Genomic DNA, 27,745 nt, shown 5'->3' with positions numbered 1-27,745 from the left:
CTGTATTTGTGAAAAATATTATCGATAAGCTAGGAAAGTTGATATTTATAACGTAATTTAATTATTTAAGTGTAAATAGTATCACAAAAGATAACGATACATGCATAGAATACGACTTCATATGAATATATGGAGTATGAAACTTTTACCATTAAAATTTTATCAACTAGAACCTTACAAATGTAGCTAGAAAGTGTTATATTAATTCAACCATATACAGAATGATTAATTTATAACATTCCGAGCCAACATCTGTTAATTAACAAATAAATCGATATTTTATATATTGTTTTATTATAGTATCTGAAATCTACAATTTTAGTCCTATCCAAAATAAGAAATAAATAAAAACAAAATTAGATTATCTCGTGCATGCAAACGGGTGTCATCTCCATAGCTCTCACACCTTGCTCATGCACCTAACACGTGTTGAAATTGAGGATAGATGCAAAAATATGCATGCATGGCAAAAACAAAGTTAAAAGCTGATGAAATTACAATCAGAGAAATACAAAAAAATTGGATCCTTCATAATATTTCATAAACTTGAACTTGGAAAAAAAAAAAAACAAAAAAATGGCTTCAAAGTTGAACCCAGCGTATGCGTATACAGTTTTGTATGTGAAAGACGTTGAAAAGGCCGTTGCATTTTATTCCAAAGCTTTTGGCATCAACGTTCGCCGTTTAGACAATTCTCGCAGGTAAAATCATCGCTAATAATCAAGTAAATAAGTGAGATTTATACCTTTTACAAATTAAATTTTAATTATGTCATGGACTATATATATATGTTGACGGTACGTTGAGATTCTTTTATCCTTTCTCCCCACTTATAAAATGTCTAGTCCGCTAATCCGGGTTGGAAGGATCTGTGAGAGGTTTCGGCCCGATAAGACCCTTCTTCTTACCAACAAATAAAAAAATATGTCATGACTGTTGAGAATCATGTTATTAACTTATTATAAACGTGTTAGTATATAATTGTTACGAATGATAAATACGGAGTATGTTGTTTATTATGTTATGGGTGAAGATTTTGTCTAGACAAATTTTAATACGTACTACCAAGCAAATGTTCCCGATTATATCCTACCACGAATAATTGTTTGGTCTAGCAATGGTAATTTTGCAATTGAGCATTGGAATAAATCTCTACCAATATGTTTCATGGAGTATCACATGTTGTACATGGGCACGTGGTATATATAAAAACCATTATTAAATTGTTATAGTAAGAAAAATAATAATACTAATTTATCAATGGTATGGAAAATCATGCAACATCTACAATAATAGAATTTAAAACTAATGAATTGTAATGAATATTCGGTTCATATTACTCTGTAGAAAATACAATTGTTAAATTACTTTCCGTGTTTTCAATAGATCGCCATATTTTAACCGGTAATTTGATTGATTGTGGTGTGTGTAGATGGGGAGAGTTGGAGAGTGGACAGACCACAATAGCATTCACCCCAATTCATCAACATGAGACCGATGAAGTCACAGGTGAGGTCCATACATTTCAATCCAAACGTGAACGAGGTCCAATCGAGGTGTGCTTCGATTACGCCGATGTGGATGCTGCTTACAAGGTATATATAGATTACTATCCTCCTAATGATGCATCTCAATTGATGAATGTTTCCTTTGGTTTTCTCCTAAGACAAGTAGATATATTTTTTTCAACACATTATATGTCCCATGTTTTGAACAGAGGGCTTTGGAGAATGGTGCAGAAGCAGTGAGTCCACCTGAACAAAAGGAATGGAACCAGAAGGTTGGATACGTTCGTGATATCGATGGCATGGTTGTTAGGCTTGGCAGCAATGTCACTCCCCAGAAGCATTAGATAGATGGCATGTATAGTGTTAGTTTATGTAGCGGTACGGTAAACTGCAAGAATTTACCACCTTGAGGAAATAAATGTCACTCACCCGAAACATTAGATAGATGACACATATGATGTTAGTTTATGTAACGGTATGGTAAACCGCAAAAAATTTATGTAATAGCTAAAAAATAACTAGAAAATAAATGTATATGTATGCACTTCTTTTGTCCTTAATCCTTATATAATGGTAATTAATGGACTAATGGTAGACATGGTACATATTCTCTTTCAGAGTAATATAATTTATAAATTTGTAAGAGTCGTAGGTACATATTCCTTTCACTTTGATGGTTGATATACTCCTCCATTTTAAAGGGCTCGCTGATAATTTATTTTTTCACCAACAATTTTAACTTGATTGATTTGCTGTTACCAAAATATATACCTTTATTATGATCCCTTTATATGAAATGGCCAATGGGGACATGTTTTTTAAAATGATATACACGTAATAAATTAGTACACATTAATACATGATAATTATTTACATTCACACATAATATATTCTTGGAGTGGGCTTTTATATATTTCCAAATACTGTTGAAGGGGGGCCCATATCACCATATTTACCAATCATAGCTTGGTCTAATGGTCAAGTTTGCATCTCACAACCAAAAGGTTGTGGGATCAAACCCCATTAGAGACACTTTGGGTGGGAATTCCCTTATCCTTCCCCCCATATTCAAAGTGTTTAGCCCCCTAACCCCGGTCGGGAGGACCTGCGAGAGATTCTGGCCCGATAGGACTGCTAACAAGGGGGTGTTTTGGTTTTGGTTTGTTGTTAAATCTGAACTAAGCAAACTAGCAAATTATTAAACATCTTTGGCTAGTGTACATAGAAATAGGGTTTAAATGTGCTCATGAATTTAGAATAGCAATTTGGTGTATGCAAAGGATGGCTATTCTTGAAAATTACAGATTCCATTTATCAAAAGAAGGAAAAGGAAATTATAGGTATTATATTATTCCCTATGTCGATCATATAAATCGGACCTGCAATACAAATAGACAGGAGAATCAGTATAACTAGTAACAGCCAAGAGTAGTAGTTCACTGATGCATCTTTGAAACAGAATTACAGATGCATTTCACCACTTTATGCCCAATTTTTGGTACCTTCTCTTTATTGCACTTGGTAGGTAGTGTCACTTTTATCTATGAAAACATTCTTATGCTATGACAAGAACCTAAAACTTTTGAATTCGATTGCAATATTCTTGTGTCACTTTCTTGTATATTGTCATATTGCGTTTACAATACGCATTGTTTTCCTATATCGTTCCAGTTTTATCTAATAATCTCGAAGAAATAAGAAAAACACGTTATTACTAGGGAGGTCTGTAGCAGTCAATCACAACATCTAAACGTATGTACTCAAGTATTTTCCTCCTCGATCTCTCTCAACAATATTATAGATTTCAACTTAAACTTCGATTTCATGCATGATATTTGAAGTTTATAAGCAAGGGATACTAATTTTCTTTTTTCATGATATATGATGATTAATTATTTCAATGATCATACAGACTAGCTAGGGTAATATGGCTTCCTCTCAACAGCTACCAGCTTCAACATCAATACTGCAAAATGAAGACACAACAGTTGTGGAGCAGATGATGAAAGAGGCAGAGAAAATTCTACTCTCAAACAATCCTAATGTTGAGAAAATGCAACTACAAATTGCTGGCTGCATACTGAACATAACCAAGGGAAGCCGGTTACATATTCATAATAAACATGATTGGAGTGGCCAAGTAAGTTTTCGAGCCGAGTTTCCGACAGAAATTCCTATAGGAGGGACGGCGAAGTTTGTACACTATGGAGCTCCTTCAAAAGGCTCCAAGGCTGCTGTGGTGTATGCTAGTGTCAATTGTGCATGGCTCTTGGCTTGGTATGTACCCTTCGGCGATGAGCCTAACAAGGTACGGAGTATGTTTTTAATTTCCATGCTCTGAATTAAGCTAAAACGTACTAATATAGGCTAATTGTCATAGAGAGGAGTCTCTAAAGATGTGTAAAGGTAATGTCGAGATTAATAAAGTCACAAAGGATAGTGATGTTGACGGGATTCAATTTGAGGTTTTGGTAATCTCCCCAAGATTTTATCAAATCTTTGTTAATAATGAGGCATGAAAGGCATCTATGAGCCATTTCAGAGAATTTCACATGAAGATTGCAGTTGATTTGCGAAGTATATCACATTTAGATTGCAGTTCATATATTTTAAGCCAGTGGAGCGAGGCAATACGTATGATTGAACTGAATTTGATGCTTTAATGCGATTTTCTATGGATTGTTTGTAGGTATACGTAGAAAATGGGGCAAAAGAAAATTATAACGTCATAGATTGGTATGAAATAGAAAGAAAACTGGAAGCATCGGGCAACATGAGTGTTTATGAAGACGTGCCCACAAGATGCAAGTCCATTGCAGAGCTTAATGGTGATGGCAAAAAGGTTAAACTTGGTGCTATGTTCCTCAATGGATGACTGGCTAGAATGTTTAATCTTGTTGATGGATTATATGTCTACAGGGGTAACTGTATGCTGTTATTAAGTCCAGAGCCATGTTCAAGAGTAGACCTTGAACTATATTATACTTCTATAAATAAAGGCTCTGTTTATATAGACTTCGTTTGTAGTTGATATCAACATATAAGAAATAACGAAGATGATGCCTCTCATGTAAACTTTATGATTGCATAGGCAATAGTCTGTTTGGATGATCTTGATGTTATTGCAAACTATTATGAACTACGTTACTTCATCGCCTATTTACTATGAAGATCTGTAACTTTTTTTGATGGCCCTTCTTATGTGGAATACATACAGGGTACACATCAAAGAAGAATCCGACCACATACAACCCAAACACATTTGACTTTTTATAAAGGTGATTGCCAATGGGTAGAGTAATTCATTAGTTTTGGTTTTGCTCAGAGATATCCACGAGAGAACTTCATAATAATGTATCGACCACTACAGACATACAGTACCACGACGGAAGCCTCTATTTGTCTGGAGATCTGAGCACAACCCTACCCTAATGGTTAAATCGTCAAGCAGAAACACCAAGAAAGATAAGAATTGGAAAGAAGATCTTGTTTGAGTGGAAACTAAAAGCAACAATTATGAAACTAACAATTAGAATGAGAACCTGATATCATTAATTCGATATGCAATGTATTCATAAATACAAGTAAAAGGGCTATAAATAAACTATAATGAGAAAGAATCATCCCTTGTTTGTACTGGGAAAGCAAACACCTACGCTTCAGAACAAAGAATAGATATATAAGAGATAAGAAAAACAGGACAGAAAATAAATGTGATTTTTCAGTTGATCTTTGGTGGATCGGAGGATCATAACATCTCTTGAGACAGCCTTATGCAACGGCTGACCCTTTTCCTGAAACCATTTCTATCGTCCCTCCATTGCTTCTGCAAGTATATATAACAAGATTACATTTAGCTGCTTGCATTGAGCTGTGTTCCCATTAATATCAAAAATGTAATGCAGCATCAAATTCGCAAAAATCAATTAGATCAAAGAAATACCAGTGTTAATTAAATTAAGAGTTTGATAATTGGTCCAGAGAGATAGTCATCATAGATTACAATACAGGCGAAACTTAATCAGCAAAGCCTTGCAGTAGGGAAATTTCACTTAAACAAGCCATACTACTATAACTAACAGAAAAAGGCAGTAGGATTTACCGCAGCTTCAACATTGGCTGGAGATTCATCGTTAGGACTAGCAAGCATCGATATGATACTAAGAAGTATACTTTCAACCTGTTAAAGAAAGCATATGAAGTATCAGCAATACATAATCCAATAAAAGTATGATATCAAAGAATTTCTTTTTTCTTTTGTTCTCAAAGAGTGAAAAACCTAGGTGGACTTCCTCACACGAAGCCAAATTAACTGATCCTTACAGGCAATTGAGAAATTCTTTTGCATGAAATGCTTTGTACACAAAAAAAATGAAGGGGGCAAATCTTGTATAATTAATGTACAGATGCATATGCATACATTTAGAAGATTGGATTTGAAATCAACTTGGTGATGCTAAATTTGCTTACAAATTACTTTCACCATTAATGAACGAACTTGCAAAGTGAAACATTATAAAGTTGAACCCTTGTAACTTGACACAGGACAAACCACATACACAACTTATAAGAATAAGAATTACTTGCAGATTAAAATTTATAAAGTTGAATCCTAAATTCCTAATAGCTTAATTCAGGACACTTATAAGAATAAGAATTACTTGCAGATTGAAACATTATACAGTTGAATCCTTCTACATGAGATTTAGATTCTAAATAACTTGCCTAAAACTATGCAACAGAAAACGTAAAAAGGCAGGATAATACCGTATGGACAGGAGTCCATCGTTCACTTGAAAGCTCATATCCATTTGGGTCATCACCAGGAGGATGAAGTATCGATATGCAAACTTTTCCATCACTATAAACTGTTATATTCAAGCAAAAAAAATATCATTAGCAAGAAGCTTTTCTAAAAGCAATGAATCAAGAAGAGTTCAAACTTATTGCAAATTCACAGCGTCTAATAAAATTTGTCATCTTTCTTAAGATCAAAGAGTTTATACTTGGATTATGCCATTAGCAACAAGCTTTTCTAAAGCTATGATTCAAGTAGAGTTTGAACTAATTGCAAAAATTCAAGACATCCGATTAAAGCTGTCATCTTTCTTAAGATCATATAAAGTAGATTATAATTGAATTTTACCATTGGGATGCCACATTTCGGATGTAAACGTTACTGATGGCGGGCTGTTGGGATAATTCTTCGGAAATTTCATTATGGCATTGAAAAATCCTCCTTCACTGTATACAATACAAGTTTTGACAATGTTATTAACTATTATTTCTCAGCATGAACATGCTAATACAAAGTATTTGATAATTCACTGCATATAATATCAAATATGTTACACAGGAAAGACGGAATTCAATAAATAACCTAAAATCAGGTTATAAAAAATAAATAAATAAATAAATAAAAAAAAAAATCCTAAAATCACAATATCAGTGCATATTAATTTTACATATGAACAATACTAGCAGCCAATTTGGTATAACAATCATAAATCTCCCAATTAAACATTGAGTGAAATTGAAGGCAAAATTATATTCTAACACAATTCTATTTTACGGTTTTTTTTTTTGTTTTTTTTTTTTGGTAGGTGGGAAAAGGTAATCGCTTAAAAATCCCCAATACTCATAAATAGTAATCAACAAAAATCATACATGAAACCAGAAAATAAAATTCAACAAAATCAATTCAGAAAATAAATTAAAATCAATAAGAGTAAAAATCTTACTACATGGTATCAGGAGGACCGATAATAGTGACACTCCATTCAAACAAATTGTTTTCCTCTAATAAACCTGCTGAAAACCCATCAACTGGATGTTTGCAAAGATCTGAAAAATCACCAAACAAAAATAAAATCGCATAAATATTCAGAAAAATACAAATTCAACAGAATAATTGAAAAAATTAGATTTTATTTGATCGAATTAATTGATACCTTTAAGCTGCTTTTGGAGGAGGAGAGAAGCTTGAGAAGGTGAACCCATGGAGGAGAGAGAAAGGAGAAAAAATTAGTTATGACGGCGATAGTACAGAATTATGAGTTTGGGTTCTTAGCTGTTTATATTTATACTTTAAGCTTATGATTCTTCTTGTCTAAATAAAATTATTAAATATATATACTTTCCTACTTCGTATAAAATAATGAGCGATTTAAGGAAATTACCGAATACTTTCGCCTCGATGTGGTAGATTACTCATTAGAGATATGCACTAATACTAGCGCAACTCAAGTTGGATTATTCAATTGATTAATAGAATTATAACTTACTCGTAAATCTCTACTCGCTAATTGTGTAATCTTTCCCTTGGATATACGTAGTCGGAATTAATTTGGTAATTTAGGAGTAATTAGTAGGTTACCCTAAAAAAATCTATTCAACTTACATCCCATAAAAGGAAAGAACAAAACGCAACTGGCCAATTAACTTAATTAGATGGCATCCTTCAAAAATTAGGGTCCAATTGCCCAAGTGTCGGCACGTGTGGGGCCAAGTTGGTGATATCAATTAACTTTCATTGCCTTTTTTGAAGAAAAGCTCAATTCGATGAATAGTCGGTTGGTCGCTTGGTTCATGACTTAAAATATCAAGTGCAACAAGTAACCAAAAAAAAAGGTGGTACAATTAATAATCGCTTGGTTTAATTTTTAGATTATTAAAAGTATTTTTTCACGTTGATTTCTAAAGTCTTCTTACTTTTACAAGAAGTTAGAAACACGGAATGTTTAATTGTTAAGAGTAATGGTCAAGCTAAGAATTTTTAGTTGAAAACATGGTAATTTTGTTCAGAGATAAAGTTCGAGAAATTGTGAGAATTGCTCCTTCAGAAAAAAATTTATATGACTAATTTCATTTTTGGGACAGCAGAGCACAATCGTTTTTAACTAACACATTAGGTTTTTTTTTTTTTTTTTTTTTTTTTTAAGAATAACTAACACATTAGTTAGGGGTAGATAAGAGAGAAACTCCATCGCCTTATAGCCCTTTATTGTCTCTGTGATTGTTATACATCAATGGAGTCCAAGTACTCATCCACACGACCATAGGAGACTTGACAAATTACAGATTGGTATGATTGTAATGATGGTCACTAAGGGCTTGTTTGGTAAAAAAAAAAACAGAAAACTAAAAACAAGAAAAAGGTGCATCCACTTTTCTGTTGTCAGTTTTCAAAATTATCATGGTATTAATAATTTTGACTAATTTTAGATTCATAATGACATATAATATGATTCTGAAATACAAAAACCAAAAAAACATAAAACCACACTATGCCAAACAAACCCTAGCAGCTCAATTAGAGTTTGAATACATTTTGTATTCAAACTCTAATATGGTATCATGAGCTATTGATCCAACTTTTTTCCGCTTTCGCTACTACCATGGCTACACCATTAAAACCCTTTGAATTTCCAAATAGCTGTTGCCATTGTGGAGAACAATTTATTTTACATACTGTACTTCTACACATCAGAATCACAGTACTCTGTATTACTCCGTACTTTAATGTGCAATAGAAATAGACTGTGTACGTAAATGGAATCTAATATTATATCAACCTTAATTAGGAAATTGCGACTCCAAACCAGACAGACAGGCATGCAACATTAATGTGACGTATATCTATGAGAGTAAACCATAACCATGTACTGTAATATGAACTTAGGAGAGCTTATCTGCAAGATTTGTCATATAACAAAAGATAAATCAATTGCATTCGCCAATTTGGCTAAAAAAGAAGCATGAACTCTAACAGCTGATTGCGCATCCAGCAATTTTTTGCCCAGCTATAAACGCAGAAATCCACATATTGAAACACATACTGTCATTTCGACTCAAAAAAACGCAGCAAGCACAATCAAAAGTTATGAATCCAACAACGGGCATGAGGGAATTTTGACAGAAATCTTATTCGATCCCAGTCAAACCCCTGCAATAACTAATCTGATCCCACCTAATACCCCAAAATAATTCTATAAAAACAGTTCTCCCATTAGATTGTTTTTTCAAATTTCTTATCGCACGGGAGCACAATGGCACCATCTAATGAAGGCCAAAGCTGGTGAGAACACTTTAGAGATATGTAGCCATGTAGGTGAATCATAGCATTTCTTGCGATTTTCTTACACACCGGCTGACCTTTTTCCTGAATCCATCTCTATCTTCCCTCCATTCCTTCTGCAAATTTTAAAAAAGAGCTTTAGTTCAATCCTCTGACAGAAACAACATCTAGATTCCAGATTACAAAAACAAATACAGCGTTTTGGAGTGTTTTTAAGTATGTCAGATGATTAAGTGAGAATGCATATGTAGAAAAAAAAATTCAAAATTATCCTGCAAGAAAGTAGCAAAAGAGGGTGCATGTGCAGAGATCCTATTATTTAACCTATCACTCAACATTCTAAAGAAATTGTACATTGTACAGAGCACCCCTCAACCAGAATTGAATCTATGAGACCATAATTCCACCATGAAAACCCCAAAAACACTTGACAATAGTAGCCAGTAGGTCCATAGTTTTAAGGTGAAAATTTTAAATGCCACGAAAGTAATTACGGGTATATACATGTTTATCTTTAGTTGTAGTGAGAGAGTTTGTAACGAAGGGCTTAGCTACTAGAGATTGAATTCTTGATAACAACCAGACCTTAAAAACTAACATAGTATAAACAAACTTGAAACCCAGATTTCCAAAATAAGAATTTCCATAACAGCAAAAATACATGCAACGTACCGCAGCTTCAACATTTGCTGGAGATTCGTCATTAGGACTGGAAAGCATTGATATGATACTGAGAACTATGCTTTCAACCTGACAGAAACATAAACAAGTGTAAGCATTTGAGCAGTCTTAGCAAAAAAGATTGAGATAGGTAACAGAAATAAGAGAAGCAATCTTATAGTAACCATTCTAATAATCTAATCCATCATATACAAATAACCCATAGGCAAACTTGAACTTAAGGTACAGGACTTCAGAATTGCAGTTCAATTATTAATGCCACAACTAACCAAGCATATTATGCCCTCAGATCAGCCAAGTCTAGCAACACTACAAGCTCACAGGATCCATTGAATGACCAAGAGAAGGGTAAAAAAAAAAACTCAACCAATTCTATATGACTAAGGAATCAATCTCTACGTATAATTTACAACCATAGCTACTGTACTACCAATTGGCTATACTTGTGAATTGATTTTATATATAGGTATAAATTGTCAGGGTTTTTTTTTTTTTTTTTTGGAGACATAGCTGCATATGTATTAGATACTCCATAATATATACATTTGCAGATAACTTTTATAAACAGAAACAGTCAAACGTCATAAGTTTAACAAAAAAACTTCACATTCCAAAGTAATCAAAAAAAATCTGACTAGTTCTCAGTGTAATCAACACTCACTGTATGAACTGGACTCCATCGCTCACTTGCAAGTTCATAGCCATTTGGGTCATCGCCAGGAGGATGAAGAATTGATATGCAAACCCGGCCATCAGTATAAACTGTGAAAATTCACCAATGAACATCTTTAAGTACCACACAAGATTTGTAGGGAAAGGGAAATATCAATAATCAAGCCAATGACAGACAAAATCAACCAACCGTTTGGATGCCATATATCCGATGTAAACCTCACTTGTGGGGGGCTATTTGGATAATTCGGCGGAAATGACATAATGGCATTGAAAAACCCCCCTTCGCTGCACAGCAGTAGGTTTGAAACTTGTAAGTATAAAAAGACAACATCAAGAAAGTTACTTGTTGTAAAGAATTACTGATTCCAATTGCACCCAAGATTTATTATCCAATTTCATATCCAAAATACAGATATCTGACAGAAATTCATCAAGAACCACCAATTGAACCATCAATCCAAAATTAACCATCCAATCCCCACTTCAAACAAACAGGCAAAAACACATTGGATCATCAACAAGAATCAAACATCTTCTCAGCAAAGAATAAAGAAAAGGATCGTCAGCACAAAATTCAACAGCAAAACAAGACAACAAATCAATTTGCAAATACCAATTATCAATTGAGATGAACCACTCGTTTTAAACCAAAGATCATCCTACAAATGCATCAATTTCATCGCTAAATTCACAATTACTTAAAACCCTAGAATCCTAGTATACCAATTAAACACCCAAAAAAAGATGCGAATTACAGAAAAAGAAAAAGAAAAGAAAAAAAAAAAAGAAACATACTAAAGGGTATCAGGAGGCCCAATCACTGTAACACTCCATTCAAAAAGATTATTTTCATCAACCAATCCAGCTGAAAACCCATCAACAGGGTTTTTGCAAAGATCTGCAAAAACACAGAAAATAAATCAATAATTCCACAAATAATTTGAAATCCCAAAATTCAAAAAAAAATTAAACAATTCAATCATCAAACAGCAATCAAATTCAAAAAAAAAACAAAAGAGAGATCAATTGAAAATTGAAATGGGATTAAAACCTTTAAGCTGCTTTTGGAGCAGAAGCGAAGCTTGAGATGGTGACGACATGGAAGGAGGAGGAGAGAGAAAGAAGAAAACCCGAGTAAGATTTGGCGATAAGAAGAAGAAGGGATTTGCTCAAATAGAAGATTCCAGAAGAGAGAGTTGCTTGAGAATCCGCAACTTTGCTCTTTCTTTCTCTCCCACTAATTTTTTTTCTGCCTCTGCAAAAATAAGCTTTAAATATTGCTTGGGCCTAAGGAACCAGCTACTAGAGAATAATTTGGTATTTATATTTATCGCCTTTTTTATATTTTCAAAACCCATTTTTTCATTCCAAAAAAGTAAAAAAAACAATTTATTTTGGTACATGGATTGATGGAAAATGCAATTGTACTTGTTATTTTGATTTACTATGTTAGGTCTCGTGTCATGCACGGTAATTTTCAATAACTATTTTTTAAATGATCACTATATTAAATATTTGACTTTTATATGTTATATTCATATTAATTAAATGCTGAACAATTAAAAAAAATGGTAGGAAAAAAAATCACACTAAGAATAATCAACATTTGTCATTCTTGGCAAGTATTATTGAAGTGTCCATAGTTAATAGTTAATCATAGATTATTAATTGATTAAAATTTTAATCATAAGCTATTCAAGGAAATAGCAAAAGTATCCTTTGTTGATTTAATATTCATATTTCATTGTTAAAATTTGTAGCTTCGTAATTTTGAAAAATAAATAAATTCAAGAAAAAATAAATATGATGTTGTTGTAATAAATGTAGTACATTTTTTTTTACACAACGTAGTACATTTCTTTCAGAAAAACAAAAAAAAAAAAAAAAAAAAAAAAAAAAAAACTCTATATATCACAAATTATGTTAAGAATTTTTTTATTTATTGCTTAAGTTTATAATATAATTGTTAATATGTTGTTTTAGGAAGAATATGATACATCAAATCTTCTATTACACACCGTAAGATATTATTATAGTATATGTAAAGATTTGTTTCTTAAATACTACGTATAATTTTTTATCAGGAAAAAAAAAACTAAGGACACATCAGAAGATGACACGTGTCATTGTCGGTGTGTCTTTTAGTATATATAGTTAAGTTATAGTTATAGTTATAGTTATTGATGATTTGTAGCTTCATAATTTTGAAAAATAAATAAATTCTAGAAAAAAAAATTATGATGTTGTTGTAATAAATGTAGTATATATTTTTTTACACAACGTAGTACATTTCTTTAAAAAAAAATGTAGTACATAATATGTCTTTCCAAAAAAAAAAAAAAAAAAAAAAAAAAAAAAAAAAAAAACTCCATATATCACAATTATGTTAGGAATTTTTTTATTTATTGCTTAAGTTTATAATATAATTGGTAGTGTGTTTTTTTAGGAAGGATATGTTACATCAAATCTTCTATTACACACCATAAGATATTATTACAGTATTATATATGTAAAAATTTGTTTCTTAAATAAAATTTTATTTAAAAAAAAAAAACTAAGGACACACCAGAAGATGACACGTGTTATTGTTGGTGTGTCTTTTAGTATTAGTTATTGATTAAATGGATGAACATTGACAAATATCTTTTAAGATTTTTTTTTCAATGATATCTTATAAGAATTTTAACCAAACACATTTCTTAGGTGAGATCTAAATTTGAAAACAACCTCAAAGATTGATAGGAATTTTTTTAGTTAACCAAATCATAAAAATATATATATATATATATATATATATATATATAAAGTAGGCGTTTTTAGAGAGCATTCGGAGCGCCACGTAAGATAGGTATTATTTCGACCAATAAGAAGAAAAATTTGTATTTTATTTTTGAATTAAAAAATTATGTCGCCACCTAGATAAAAGTAACGAATTAGATTTGATATATCTAAAATTTTAATGCCGCGTAGATTATAATCCACGAATTAAATTATTTTAATGAAAACAAATAAAGTAAAAATATAGGAAAAGATAAATTTATTAATTCAATACTACGAGTATAAGAAATCCCCAAAAAATATACTAAAAAATATTTAAATGATAAACGCTTATAATAAACTTTGATACCTATCATTATAAGATAAATTTTGATAGTATTTTTTATGATAAGTAATACAAATTGTTCGTTAATTATAATTAAATTAAAATTTGTGATACCTGCTATTATAAATTGACACATCGTACGACACAAACAAACTTTTGTATCAATAAAAAACCCCATCAAGCGAATTTTGTGTTAGTAATTTTGTGTTAATTTTTTGTCATCAATGGCCGGGTAATTTTTAGCTTAATATTTAAAATCCTATGTTTAAATTAGTATTTCTAATTATTACTTACATTGTATTAATTTGGGATACTCAACGATTATATGTTTATGTTTTATTTACTTAATGTTTTTTTACATGCAGATCTAACACATCATATCGCAACCATTTCATTTATTGGTAAATATATTGATTTATTTTATATAAATGTAAAGATTTAATTAATATCAATTTCAGTTTGGCTAACATTTCACGGTTCAATTTATCCATTGATGTAATAGGTTGGTTGTGGACGAGGTTGGTGATTCAATCGAAATAAAAGTTATAGTAAAACAATGAATAATGATTTACTATTTAAATTATTAAAAATTTATCGTTTCACATTGAAGATTTTATATAACGGAAAAAATATCATTACAATTTATTTATATTTAATAATTTCATTATAAATTATAGTAAAAAAAATAAACTTTTGTACTTTTGTCTTCTAATGATTTAGAGGGAAAAAAAAAAACAAAAACAATACATATTGTATTTTCTTAAAGGGATTTTTCTTTTTTTTAATAGTTCGAGTATCATTAGTCATTACATTAATATTGTATTAGAGAATCGTTACATCGCCCAATAATTGCTCCAATAATAGCTAGTAGTTCATTGATTAGGACAAACGTATAGTTGATTGTGTTTTTGGTATTTTGTAGATTGTCCATGATTTTAGCATCTCTGATTTTTTCCAAACACATAATAATATCTTTTCTCCATGTACCATAACAACTTAGTTCATCATAAACATTGTCATCGATCTAGAATGAATTTATACATTTACGATTAATTGATGTAATCAATCTAACAAGAATCACATTGATTTTCTTAGCTACAAGTATATATATATATATATTATATTCTAATTGAATTAGATGCCACGTTAGATTAGATTGGATAGATTTGTTTAAGATAAAAAAGAATACATAAAATAATTTATAATTCTTTTGAAAAAAAATTATCTTTTTTTATTGACAACAGAATTCAACTTATAGCAACACACCACATATCATAATTAATATGAATATCCAATTAATAACAGAATTTTACCCTATACGAAAAACCACGTAATTTTAATTATATATAAATATGGCCATGTATCATTAATTTTTTTTAGTCTACCATTGATTTACCATTAAAGCTTTTGAATCGTGTATTTTTCATATTTGGTTGTAATATTTTTGTGTATGCTTGTGATTTGTTATTGAAATTAAAGAAGTAAAAAAATACTAAAATTAGAAAACAACGGAAACGATACAATACAAGGGAATCTTGAGGTGAATTCTTAGAACTTTACGGGTTTTACAAAGCCTCCGTAGCCCATTTACCAACCATATATTACAAATGGTCCAATTAAGCTAATAATATAATATGTTGATTGTGCATGTTAAAATAATAATTACTTTTAACATTTTATTTATTTTATTATTTTTTTAACCAATGCACTCTTCTTTTCACAAAACTATACTCCCTCTATTATTTTAGTGTCCCATTGAAATTTAGCACATATGTCGACATAGAACTTTGATAAATAATATCTTACTTATATATTTTTTTATTTACAATTCACAAACATTGGTCATAGTAGACCAAGTGAATATAAATAATAACAAACGTGAAAAAAGAATAATAGGTAGTGTTTCTACTTTCTTTTTGTATCTAACATTTTTTAAAATAATATAAATACTAATAATTATTATTATTGTTGTTATAATTATAACTATAATACAAAACATGCCCACAAATAAGTACACTCTTTAAAATAGATATTCGGGGCAACGCCTGAGGCACATACTAGTGTGTGTGTGTATATATATATATATATATATATATATATATATATATATATATATATGTATGTATGTATATATATATGTATATGTATATATATATATACATACATACATACATATATATATATATATATATATATATATATATATATATATGTATGTATATATATATATATACGAGACAGCGACACTTTGGCATTCCAGTTCTTCGCCAATTGTCGTGCCACGTAGACGATAAATAGGTATTATTGTGACACATCTGATGCTAAGTAAGCGATTTTTGGATAGATTTTTTAAGATATAATTGTTGTATAGAGTTTTATTATCGATAGAATTATAATATTTGAAATATACAAAATTAATCATAACTTTTTATAAATGTCCAATAACTCAATTCTATTTCCATAATCAAATTCGTTTTAAAAAGTTCTTTAAAATAAGATCCATTTATAATATATCTAATCACAAACTTTTATACGTAGCTGGCCAAACTGTGTCACCAACTATTATAAGAGTTACTTTGTTAGTGTTATAGGGGTTACTTGGTCAGTGTTATAGTGGTTACTCAATCAGTGATATAGATAGGGGTTACTTAGTTAGTGTTAGAGGTTACTCATTTAGTATTACAAGAGTTACACAGTCAGTATTATATGGTTACTTTGTCCGGCCAGATGGTGTGGCTAGCCGCATACAAAATGCATTGTTATTTAATTTATTTTAAAAAAATATTAGAGAATTAGTAAAAATAAGTTTTAATCGGTAAAAATAATTTTAGTTTGGTATTCAGTTCAGTGAAAATAATTGAAGTTCAATAAAAATAATTTTAAGTCATAGATATCTATTTACAAACAAAACTACAAAAAAATACTATCATATAAATATAAGTCATATGATATCGTATGTCTAAATATCCTATATTATCAAAACGAATTATTGACCGTATTTAACTTTCAAGTAAAAATATTATCTTAAAATTTTATCAACCACCTGGGCATTGCCCGGGCACAAAACTAACCTAATCTAATATATATATATATATATATATATATATATATATATATATATATATATATATATAGAAAGGGTAGTTTTTTTCCCAAGATTTTAGAGAGCCACCTAGGATTTTGAATTTTAAAAAATTATTAGAGCGCCATGTAGGATTAGTATTTTTAGAGCATTACATATAAGATTATGCCACGTAGGATTGTTATTTTAAAGCGCCACGTAAGATTAAAATAAAAATTTTAATTTATTAAAAAATAAAATACTATCTTTTTAAATTGGAAATATTATCTAAAAGAAAAGAAACAATTTATTTTATTTTGTATATATAAAAAAATACTATTAAACTTAAAAAATGAAATTCACGTTCAATTGATATTTAAAAAAAAAACAAATTGGATTAGATAACAAAAAAATAATGAAAATATGACAAGTGATTATAATAAAATATTTTATAAAAATATACCATTAAAAAAAATAAAATCACGTTCAATTATATAAAGGGGATTTTTTTTTTCCCCAAGATTGTAGAGAGCCACCTCGGATTTTGATTTTTGAATATATATATAAGTAACTTATTTTGTTCATATGAGTAACCCCAATTAGGCAATTAGTATTTTTAGAGCGTTGCTTGTAGAATTATGCCACGTAAGATTGTTATTTTGGAGCGCCACGTAAGATTAAAATTAAAAATTTAAATTTATTATAAAAATAAAATACAATCTTTTTAAATTGGAAATTGATTAGGGGATTTTTACCCCGTCATGTGGACTAATCAAAACCCTCCATGTGGACCAATCAGAGTCCGCCACGTGTCACTCGGTGAGGAGTCCAAAGTGGAACAATCAGGGCACGACACGTGGCAGACAAATATCCAACTAGGAATGGCTGCCTTCAAGGGCCGAACTCCTAGGCAGCCCAATTAGTCTTAAGTTTCCGTAACCTAGGACTGGGCACGTACTTCGAGACCCTATAAAAGGGAAATGTTCCCACCTAACGAACAACATACAAAAACATTCAGTGAGAGCATTAATTGCAGAATCAAACAGACTTGAGAGTTTACACTCGGATATTGAGGCTATTTGCTATAGCCGAATGATCATTCCTAACCTAAGAGGAACCTGATCCCATTTACATTCCGCACTTTTTACATCCGAACACGTTCTAACTTGATCGTCGGAGGCGGAACTCCCACCAACCGGAGTCTCCGTTGTTTTGCTGGTACAGGCGCACGGAGTCCAGTCTTGGAATTGTAACTTTCCCGAAGGACACAGAAAACCCTGAAACAGAAATTTTATCTAAGAGAAAAGAACAACTTATTTTATTTCGTATATAAAAGAAAATATTATTAAACTTTTTAAAAAAATAATGAAATTCACATTCAATTGATATTTAAAAAAAATTGGATTAGAATAAAAATATCACAAGTGATTATAATAAAGTATTTTATAAAAATATACTAATAAAAAAATGAAATCACATTTAATTAAAATAAAATATCAGTTTTCTCTCAAAAACAAAAATAGTTTTAAATTAAATACAAAAAACAAGAAAAATCCATTTAAATCTAAAATATATCCTTTCTCTTTTTCTAGCAAAAAAAAAAATGTTCATCATTTATCATTTATTTGTCTTAAATATTAAGTTCTACGTCAACAAAATAAAATTGGCGAATGAGATTTTAAAACTTCAATTAATAAATATAAAATATTATCTTTTGATATTAGGAATTTCATCTAAATATATAACGAATGAGAGAAAATTCACAATTTATTTTAAAATAAACAGAATAAAAATATTAAATGATAATATGATATACTACGTACAACGAATAAATAAAGTAACAAATTTTATCACAAACTTAGGAAAAAAATTTAAGTTGTAATAAAATACAAACAAACTGTGCATCGCACGAACTTCATCCAGTATATATATAAAGGGGAGTTTTTTCCCGTGTTTTTAAAGAGCCACGTAGGATTAAATTTTCTTAACGCTTTTAAGTTGCCAATTAAATAAAAGATTAATAAATTCTTTTAGAATTATATAATTCAAATGCCACATAAACAAAATTGGCGAATGAGATTTTAAAGTTTAAAATTATTAAATATAAAATATTATCTTTTGAGATTGAATTTTTATCTAAATATATAATGAATGATTGGAAAATCACAATTTATTTTAAAATAAAAATATAAAAATAATATACTCCGTACAACGAATAAAATAACAAAATTTATCATATAAATACAAAAAATCTTTGTTTTAAAAAAATGTAAACAAACCGTGCATTGCACGGGCTTCATCTAGTCACTAATAAATAAAGCCGGTCGCGCAACCAGACCACGAGACAGCGACACTTGGCATTCCAGTTTTTCGCCAAGTGTCGAGCCACGTAGGCGACAAATTGATGTTATTATGACACATATGACATATGATGATAAGTAAGCGAAATTTTGATAGATTTTTTTAAAATAAAAATATTGTATAGAGTTTTATTATGGATATACTTCTAAAGTTCTAATATTTCATTTATACCATTTTAATCATAACTTTTAATAAATATTCTATAAATCGATTCTATTTCTATCATAAAATTCGTTATTAAAAGTTCTTTAAAATAAGATCCACTTATAATATATTTAATTTATTAAAAAAATACTAAGTAATATAGAATCAATAAAAATAAGTTTTAATCAATAAAAATAATTTTAGTTTGGTAAAAATACTTTTAGTTCATTAAAAACAATTTGAGTTCATAAAAATAATTTCAAGTTAATAATAACACGAGCAGATATCTATTTACAAACAAAACTACAAAAAGTACACTATTATGTAAATAAGCAATACGATATCATATGTCTAAATATTTTTCATTTACAAAAGGGGTTATATGACCGTATTTAACATTCTAGCTTAAAAATTTACCTAAAATTTTATCAACAACCCAGGCATTGCCCGGACACAAAACTAGTATATATATAAGGTTAAAACAATAATAATTGGGATTGATGTTTATCTAAGTTTTAAATGATGGTTAGCATAATTGTCATAGCCAAGAAAACCAAAGTGATCAGCTAAAGAAAGATAATATAGAAAATAAAACATGTAATTGTTTTATAAGGAAATAGGGTGTGGAAATACGGTCTTTCCAAACAATACACATGCCTAATTCGTGTTGTTAAATGATGAGAGAATTAAACAGAGAAAACATATGTTGATATCCAATATCAACATATATAACTTGTTAATATCAAGGTTTTTTTGGTAAATTCTTAAGCAAAAACTCCCTTTCTCTCTCCTCTATCACCACTGAATCACATTGACACCACCTTCTAACTACCGCACCACCACTAACACCATCATCTGACCATCGCATGGGCACTAGCACGACCATCCGACCACTGTACGACCACTTCCACCACTAATTGATCATTGCATAGCCATTAGTACCACTAGACGACCGTCGCATCTCCGCGAGCACCACCCTTTCCCTAAGGGGTTAATATGAGCCCACTTTACATATGTCCTACTAAGGTGTCTTTTTGTTTGGCCGGCCAGCCGGTTTAGACTCGCGATGATGGTCGGATGGTCGGCAAGACCATGGGAGGGGAGGAGAGAGAAGGAATAGAGGCCATGGGAGGGGGAGAGAAAAGTGCTTTTATTTTAAAAAATGCCATTATATTAACAAGAGATGTTAATATAGGATATTAATGGAGACTAGCTCAATTAAACATGATATAAATTAAGGGGGCTAAATCTTCTGTTGATAAGGGGTTGCTCCTCCTGTAGCAGTAATATTTTTTTTTAATTTTGTGAAGTGGCTTATCTTTTCTAACAACGCGAGTAGCCTGCAATTTTTAAAGATTTACATATATAGCAAGTGTGATATGGCCCATGTGAGTAAAAAAATTGTCAATATATATATATATTCCTTTCGTTTTTTTAAGTTCTACCCACCTTTTGTTTTCATTCGTTTAATTTAAAGTCTACTTGTACACAATATCTCTCTTTATGACAATTTTTATTTTTTTTTCAACTACAACACTACTTTATGGGATTTAGTTTCTTTCTGTTGATTTCTATAACTATAGTAATTGAATGGAATTCAAGTTAACAAAGAGAGTAAATTGCATAATCAACCATATGAACAAAGATGTAGAGGTGATCCGGCCCTACCCGAAAAGAGCGCGAGTTTTGACAAGCCTAAAAACACATAATTAAAATCTCGAACATGGTCCGAAAAAAGCCCGAAAAGCCCATCACTTTTTTTTTGTGGGTTAGGGCATGAGATTTGATGATAAGGCCCGGTCCGACCTAAGTTTTGATCACCTCTACAAAGATGGTACTCCCTTTATTTTTTTTCCCACTTTGACCTTCACGGTTTCCAATGCTCATCTTTTACCACATATTAGGGATGAGTAAAGACCCAGGGTACCCAATATCCGGACCCGGAACCGGTTCGAACTTGGCGGGTCTAGATCCGGAACCGGTCTCACCGGTCTCGGGACCAAGTAGTCCAAAAATTCGGACCTGGTTATAACCGGTTCCGGGACCGGGTCCTGAAATTTCGGACCCGGTACCCACTGGGTACCCGGTTGTTTAATATGTTTATTTTTTTTTTTTTTAAAAAGTTCTAAATTTCTTATTTGGTTATATTCCTCTAACCCTCTTCCTCCACTTTCTACCACTCTCTTTCTCTCTCACCTTCTACCTTTCTTTACATGTTGTAGTATTCTATTTTTTCAAATTATTTTTTCTTCAATTCCTCAACTACCCACAAAATTATTCACTATTATTTAATTTTTAGAGGGGAAAAAAAAGCAGAGGAGGAAAAAAAATTCCCCTTTTTTTCCAGAAGATTTAGGGTTTTCTGTTCAATTTTCAAGGAAATATCAGGGATTTATCTCAATTTCAGGTGTGTTTTTAGTTTAATTTTTATGGGTTTTTGATTTTTTTGGTTGATCTCTTGGTGGAAGTGGCGGCGGAGGAGGATGGAAAGAGGGTTTTGGGGTGAGCGGGGGTAGATTCAGGGTGCTCGGTTGGGTTTCGGGTGGTTTGGGGGTGGGTGGGGGTGGGGGTGGGATTCAAGGTGCTTAGGGTAACGGGGTGAATTTCGCGGTGGTTTGGGGGTGAGTGAGCTTGGTTTTAGGGTGGTTCAAGTAGGAGGTGGATTTCGTGGGTATTTGTGGGTGAATGAGGCTGGTTTCGAGTGGTTTAAGGCGAGGAGGTGGATTTCACGGCGGCTTTGAGGTGAGTGGGGTGGTTTCAGGGTGGTTCAAAGGTGAATGGGGTGGTTTCAAGGTGGTTCATGGGTGAATGAGGGTGGGTTCGAGGTGGTTCAAGGCCGATGAGGGTGGTGGTGGATTGGTGGGTGTTGGTAGTGGATTGGTGGTAGTGTTTATTAACCGGGTACCCGGTCTTGAAACCGGTTCCAACCGGTTCCGGGATCGGATCCAAGATCTGGATACTCGGTACAACCGGTTCCGGGACCGGGTCTTGTAAACTCAACCGGGTACCTGGTTCTGCTCACCCTTACCACATATATACTTAATACCCGTATAATTTGAGTAAAAATTCTAAAAAATTGATATTTTGAAAATCATGAATCCAACACCATTCCACATGATATGATTTTGACCTCTATATAACTCTGACACCAAAGTCAATATGTAACAATAAAAAAGAAATGGATGAAGTAAATTTATTAGTCTACTAATTAATCCCGTACGATGCCCGATTGTAATAATAAAAAAATTTACTTGTATGTGTGTAATATAAATATTTTAAACAAAACATAATAAATCGTGATCGGTCCCTCTTAGTAGACTAATTATGCTAAAAAGATATTCTAATCAACTACATAGTTATAATAAAATTTTAAAAATGTTAGCATATGTTTTTGATTCATTATATAAAATTTGAAGAATTAATAAAGAGAGGAAAATCTAAACTCTACTATCACTAATAAAATGCATGAGATAGTTTTTTTTAAAAAAAAAAAATTCTATGATGTCACAAATAGTTTAAGAGGGAAATTTTTTTATAAGAAGACGACACATTGCCAGTGGTGATATTAGCGATAATTATTTTAGTATTAGTTATTATCATTAAGCTTTGGATAAAACTGGATTTTAGGCCGCAAAATTTTGGTTTTGGTAGAACACACTTTGGATTCGGGCTGAGGCCTTTGATTGGGCTTTTGACCACTCGGTAGTCCACCCTTTAAACCTGCTTACGCTGTATTTTTTTATTTGATAACAGCAGCTTACTGTCACGCGCTGACTAATTCCCTTAGTCTTTTGCACGCGGACTACTAGAGTCACCACCCGTTAGACTACTAGTCAAGGCTCCCAATTGCTTAGCAAAGCTAAATATTGATGTTGTTAGTTAAGTGTGGTTTGCTTGGAAAGCACAAGTGAGAATATATGAGAAAGCTTTAAGGAAGAAGGCTTTTTATAAATGCTTGAGAGAATACAAGTGTTTGTACCTACGTAAGAATGGGTGGGAGGTTTCCTATTTATAGGCACCATCCCTTTCTAGAGTGTTCTAATCTAGATGCTTCCTAACCTCCTCAAATGGAAGGTTCTAGAGAACTCTATACACTTTCTGATTACATAGGCTTATGTACAATGTTCTAGAACCATCTACAAAGTTCTAGCATCTTAAGTATGTACAAGTTGTCCCTAGAGGCTTCTAGAGACCTCCGGATGCACCACGAACCTCTTCGTGCATTCTGGAAAGTTCTGGGCCTCATCTTCAAATTCTGGCTGCACCATCATCTTTATTGGGCCCAAAAACGGTGGGCCATCAAGTTTGGGCTCATTTGGAGTCCATTAAGCCCGGCCCATGGCCCATTATTGTGTTACTGTCATGGGCGTGTTCACTAGGGTAAATGGCAGGGAGCTAAATAAAGCTCTATAGGGGGAAGGGTGTTCTGGCCTTGCTAGCCATGCACCAAGGGCATTCCCCCTGGCCACGATTATAACTTGCTGCCTTGTGGCTCTAGTGAGGGGTGGGAATATGTGAGTCGTGACATGCTCCCCCACCCAAGTCTTGACGTCCCCGTCAAGGCCGCCCTTCGAACTTAGCTATCTTGTCTTGGAATTGCCATAGGTCTCCTTCTTTTTCCCACGTTGCTTCACTATCCGGGAGACCCTTCCAACGAACAAGATACTCGTTGTAGCTTGGAACCCCTCTCTTTCTTATGAGCCTCTTGGCCTCAATTGTCTCGATGTCCCTCTCGAAGGATGCCACCACAGCCGTGGGCGCCCTTTGTGACTCGCCCCTTGTTGGATCTTCATGGTCAGCTTGATAGGGCTTGAGCATGCTCACGTGGAACACCGGATGAATCTTCAACCTTGGGGGTAACTCAAGCTTGTATGATGTTTTCCCAACCTTCCTTAGTACGGGGAATGGTCCCTCATACTTTCGCACAAGACCCTTGTGCACCTGTCGAAAGACCTTGAATTGTTGGGGTAGCAGCTTCACCATCACCAAATCTCCTACTTGGAACTCCATTGGGCGCCTATGCTTGTCAGCCCACTTCTTCATCTTCTTAGCTGCCTTGTCCAAGTAAGCCTTGGATATATCGAGTTGTTCGTGCCACCCTCGTGCCAGCTTGTAAGCAGCTGGGCTGCTCCCTGTGTACCCGAGGCGATCCCTTGTGGAGTCAAGGGTTGCTGTCCCATGACTATTTCGAAGGCACTTTTGCCCGTAGCCCCGGATCTTTGTAGGTTGAAGGAGAATTGGGCAACATCCATGTACTTAGCCCAATCTCGCTGGTTGGCACTCACATAGTGCCTGAGATATAGCTCCAGCAAGGCATTCACCCTTTCGGTTTGCCCATCCGTCTAGGGGTGAAAGCTTGTTGAGAAGTGGAGTCCGGACCCAAGCAACTTGAACAATTCTGTCCAAAATTTTGCTGTGAACCTTGGGTCTCGATCACTGATGATGTTCCGAGGCAAGCCCCAATATTTTACCACGTTCTTGAAGAATAGATGGGCTGCTTGCTCGGCTGTGCAATCCCTTGGTGCCGGTATGAACGTGCCATATTTGGAAAAGCGATCGACCACCACCATGATCGAGCCATACCCATCTGACTTGGGTAGGGCTGAAATGAAATCCATTGATACGCTCTCCCATGGCCCTTCAGGTATAGGAAGTGGCTCAAGTAACCCAGCCAGCACGCGTTGTTCGACCTTGTCTTGTTGGCACACAAGACAAGTCTTTACATAGGCCTCCACATCTTGCCCCATGTGTGGCCAATAGTAATTCACCTCCAAGAGTGCTAACGTGCGTAAGACGCCAGGATGACCAGCCCACTTAGAGTCATGGCACTCTTTCATGATGTCTCGCCTAAGATTATCCCACTTAGGCACGAATAGTCGCCGCCCAGCAGTATAGAGGATCCCATCCTCTATCCAAAACCTTCGGGTTTTGCGTCCCTTGGCTAGGTTAAGGAGCCCCTTAGCCATAGGATCTTGAGTAAGACCATCCTTGATTCTATCCAAGATGGTGCTCGTGGCGCGACTAATAGCTGCAAGGGTAGCCTTGCGGCTTAGAGCATCGGCGACAAAGTTTACTTTGCCTGGCTTATACACCATGGCATAGTCAAATTCGGCCAGAAAGTCTTGCCAACGAGCTTGCTTGGGGCTTAATTTCTTCTGATTTTGGAAATAGCTTGTCGCAACGTTGTCGGTGTAGATGGTGAACCGACTCCCGAGCAAGTAGTGCCTCCATATCCGCAAGCAATGAATTATGGCCGTCATCTCCTTGTCATGGACAGGATATCTCCTCTCCGTATCGTTTAGCTTGCGAGATTCGTAGGCAATGGGATGCCCCTCTTGCATAAGGACCCCACCTATGGCATAATCGGAGGCATCCGTATGCAGCTCGAATGGCTTTGAGTAATCAGGCAAGGCTAGGACGGGTTCTTCCGTGACTGCCTTCTTCAACCCATCGAATGCCCTTTGACACTTCTCGTCCCAACACCACTGGGCCCTCTTCTTGAGAAAATCGGTCAAAGGTGCTGCCTTGGCCGAGTAGCTTCGAATGAACCGCCGATAGTAGTTGGCAAGGCCAAGGAAGGACCGTAGCTCGGACACATTCCTTGGCTCACTCCATTCTTGGATGGAGCGCACCTTGTCATGCTCCATCATAATCTTGCCAGCCTTGATATGGTGCCCTAAAAAAGACACCTCATCTTGGGCAAACGAGCATTTCTCCTTTTTGACATATAGCTCGTTCTCCCGTAGAACCTTGAACACTTGCGCCAGATGCTGCACATGCTCTTGCAAAGTGTTACTATACACCACAATGTCGTCTAAATAGACGACCACAAACTTATCCAAGAAAGGCTGGAAGATCTTATTCATCAAAGTGCAAAAGGTTGCCGGGGCGTTGGTAAGGCCGAAAGGCATTACCAAGAACTCAAAGGACCCATAGCGAGTTACGCATGCCGTTTTTTGCTCATCCCCTTCGGCGATGTGTACTTGCCAGTACCCCGACCTCAGATCAAGTTTAGAAAAGTACCTGGCGTTCCCCAATCGATCGAACAAATCTGCCACAAGGGGAATGGGGTATTTGTTCTTCACGGTGATCTTGTTCAACGCCCGGTAGTCTATACACATGCGCAGGCTTCCATCATGTTTGCGCTGGAACAAAACAGGTGCCCCGTATGGTGCCTTAGATGGTTGAATAAAACCAGCATCGAGCAATTCCTTCAACTGCTTCCGTAGCTCCTCAAGCTCCGGTGGGGCCATCCTGTAAGGTGCCATGGCTGGAGGCCTTGCCTCAGGCTCCAGCTCGATCTCATGATCTACTTCCCTTCTAGGGGGAAGCCTTTTGGGTAGCTCGGGAGGCATGACATCTTCAAACTCCTTGAGAACCCTGGCAACTTCCACTGGGATCTCCTGTTGCACCTCGGGTTTTCCCTCAACCATTGTTGCCAAAAAGGTTGTCTGCTTCCTCTTGATGCCCTTGTCGAGTTGTATTGCGGACAACATCTTGGCTTCGGCTTCCTCTCGAGCAACGGGGACTGACCATGCTCCTTGTCCCCTCTTGATGGTCAGCGAGCCATCCTCTTCGAACGTGAAAGGCCTTACTGAGTCCATAAACTCCAATCCTAGCACCAAGTTGAAATCATCCATGTCGACGACTGTGAAATCTACTGCCCCCTTCCATTCACTCAACTGAAGTGGGACTCCACGAGCCACACCGTGGATGAGTGCTGGAATAGTGTTCACCGTTTTCAAAGAACCCCTCTTCTTGGTGAACTTAAGACCCAACCTTGTGGCTTCTTTGAGCGTCACAAAGTTGTGGGTAGCACCAGTGTCGACTAATGCTTTTGAGGCCTTTCCCCCAACTATGGCTTCAACAAACATAAGATATGGCTTTTTGTCCTGGGGTAGCGTACATACCTTGGCCAGGTCCTTGTCCTCCTTGGGCTCCTCCACCGTGGCCTTCACGCTGTTGCACAGGCGCAACGTCCCCATGTGTGCCTCGTCCCCTGACGATTCCCCAGGTGATGTAGCCATAATAGCATTGAGCTTCCTCCTTTGTGGGCACTCCCTAGCCCAGTGATCACCCCCGCATAGGAAGCAATCTAAGCGCTTTGACTTTCGGTCTGAGTGGGACTTCTCCTT

General features: G+C 34.1%; 4 protein-coding genes across 4 annotated transcripts; 2 read left to right on the top strand and 2 right to left on the bottom strand.

The window, feature by feature from the left end:
• The first annotated feature begins 481 nt into the window (after positions 1-481).
• Positions 482-2,103, top strand: LOC110687648 (4-hydroxyphenylpyruvate dioxygenase-like). Its single transcript, XM_021864279.1, has 3 exons — positions 482-701; positions 1,433-1,595; positions 1,718-2,103. The coding sequence occupies exons 1-3, from the start codon at positions 577-579 to the stop codon at positions 1,850-1,852; spliced, it is 423 nt and encodes a 140-aa protein (XP_021719971.1). The 5' UTR covers positions 482-576; the 3' UTR covers positions 1,853-2,103.
• A 1,037-nt stretch (positions 2,104-3,140) lies between these two features.
• LOC110688453 (jasmonate-induced protein homolog) lies at positions 3,141-4,660 on the top strand. The gene is made up of 3 exons (XM_021865204.1): positions 3,141-3,260; positions 3,421-3,816; positions 4,198-4,660. Exons 2-3 carry the CDS (start codon positions 3,436-3,438, stop codon positions 4,381-4,383), a joined length of 567 nt encoding a protein of 188 aa, XP_021720896.1. The 5' UTR covers positions 3,141-3,260; positions 3,421-3,435; the 3' UTR covers positions 4,384-4,660.
• Positions 4,661-5,031: 371 nt separating this feature from the next.
• LOC110688451 (ubiquitin-conjugating enzyme E2 7-like) lies at positions 5,032-7,603 on the bottom strand. Its single transcript, XM_021865203.1, has 6 exons — positions 7,460-7,603; positions 7,250-7,352; positions 6,655-6,752; positions 6,276-6,376; positions 5,611-5,688; positions 5,032-5,334 (listed from the first exon to the last, which is right to left on the bottom strand). The coding sequence occupies exons 1-6, from the start codon at positions 7,506-7,508 to the stop codon at positions 5,257-5,259; spliced, it is 507 nt and encodes a 168-aa protein (XP_021720895.1). The 5' UTR covers positions 7,509-7,603; the 3' UTR covers positions 5,032-5,256.
• A 1,611-nt stretch (positions 7,604-9,214) lies between these two features.
• LOC110688450 (ubiquitin-conjugating enzyme E2 7) lies at positions 9,215-12,222 on the bottom strand. The gene is made up of 6 exons (XM_021865202.1): positions 11,993-12,222; positions 11,737-11,839; positions 11,129-11,226; positions 10,928-11,028; positions 10,258-10,335; positions 9,215-9,701 (listed from the first exon to the last, which is right to left on the bottom strand). Exons 1-6 carry the CDS (start codon positions 12,039-12,041, stop codon positions 9,624-9,626), a joined length of 507 nt encoding a protein of 168 aa, XP_021720894.1. The 5' UTR covers positions 12,042-12,222; the 3' UTR covers positions 9,215-9,623.
• Between the last annotated feature and the right edge of the window lie 15,523 nt (positions 12,223-27,745).

The sequence above is a fragment of the Chenopodium quinoa genome, unplaced genomic scaffold, assembly GCF_001683475.1.
Source record: "Chenopodium quinoa cultivar QQ74 unplaced genomic scaffold, ASM168347v1, whole genome shotgun sequence".
Classification (NCBI taxonomy): domain Eukaryota; kingdom Viridiplantae; phylum Streptophyta; class Magnoliopsida; order Caryophyllales; family Amaranthaceae; genus Chenopodium; species Chenopodium quinoa.
The sequence above is the reverse complement of the archived record's forward strand: the minus strand, read 5'-3'. Positions and strand labels throughout refer to the sequence as shown.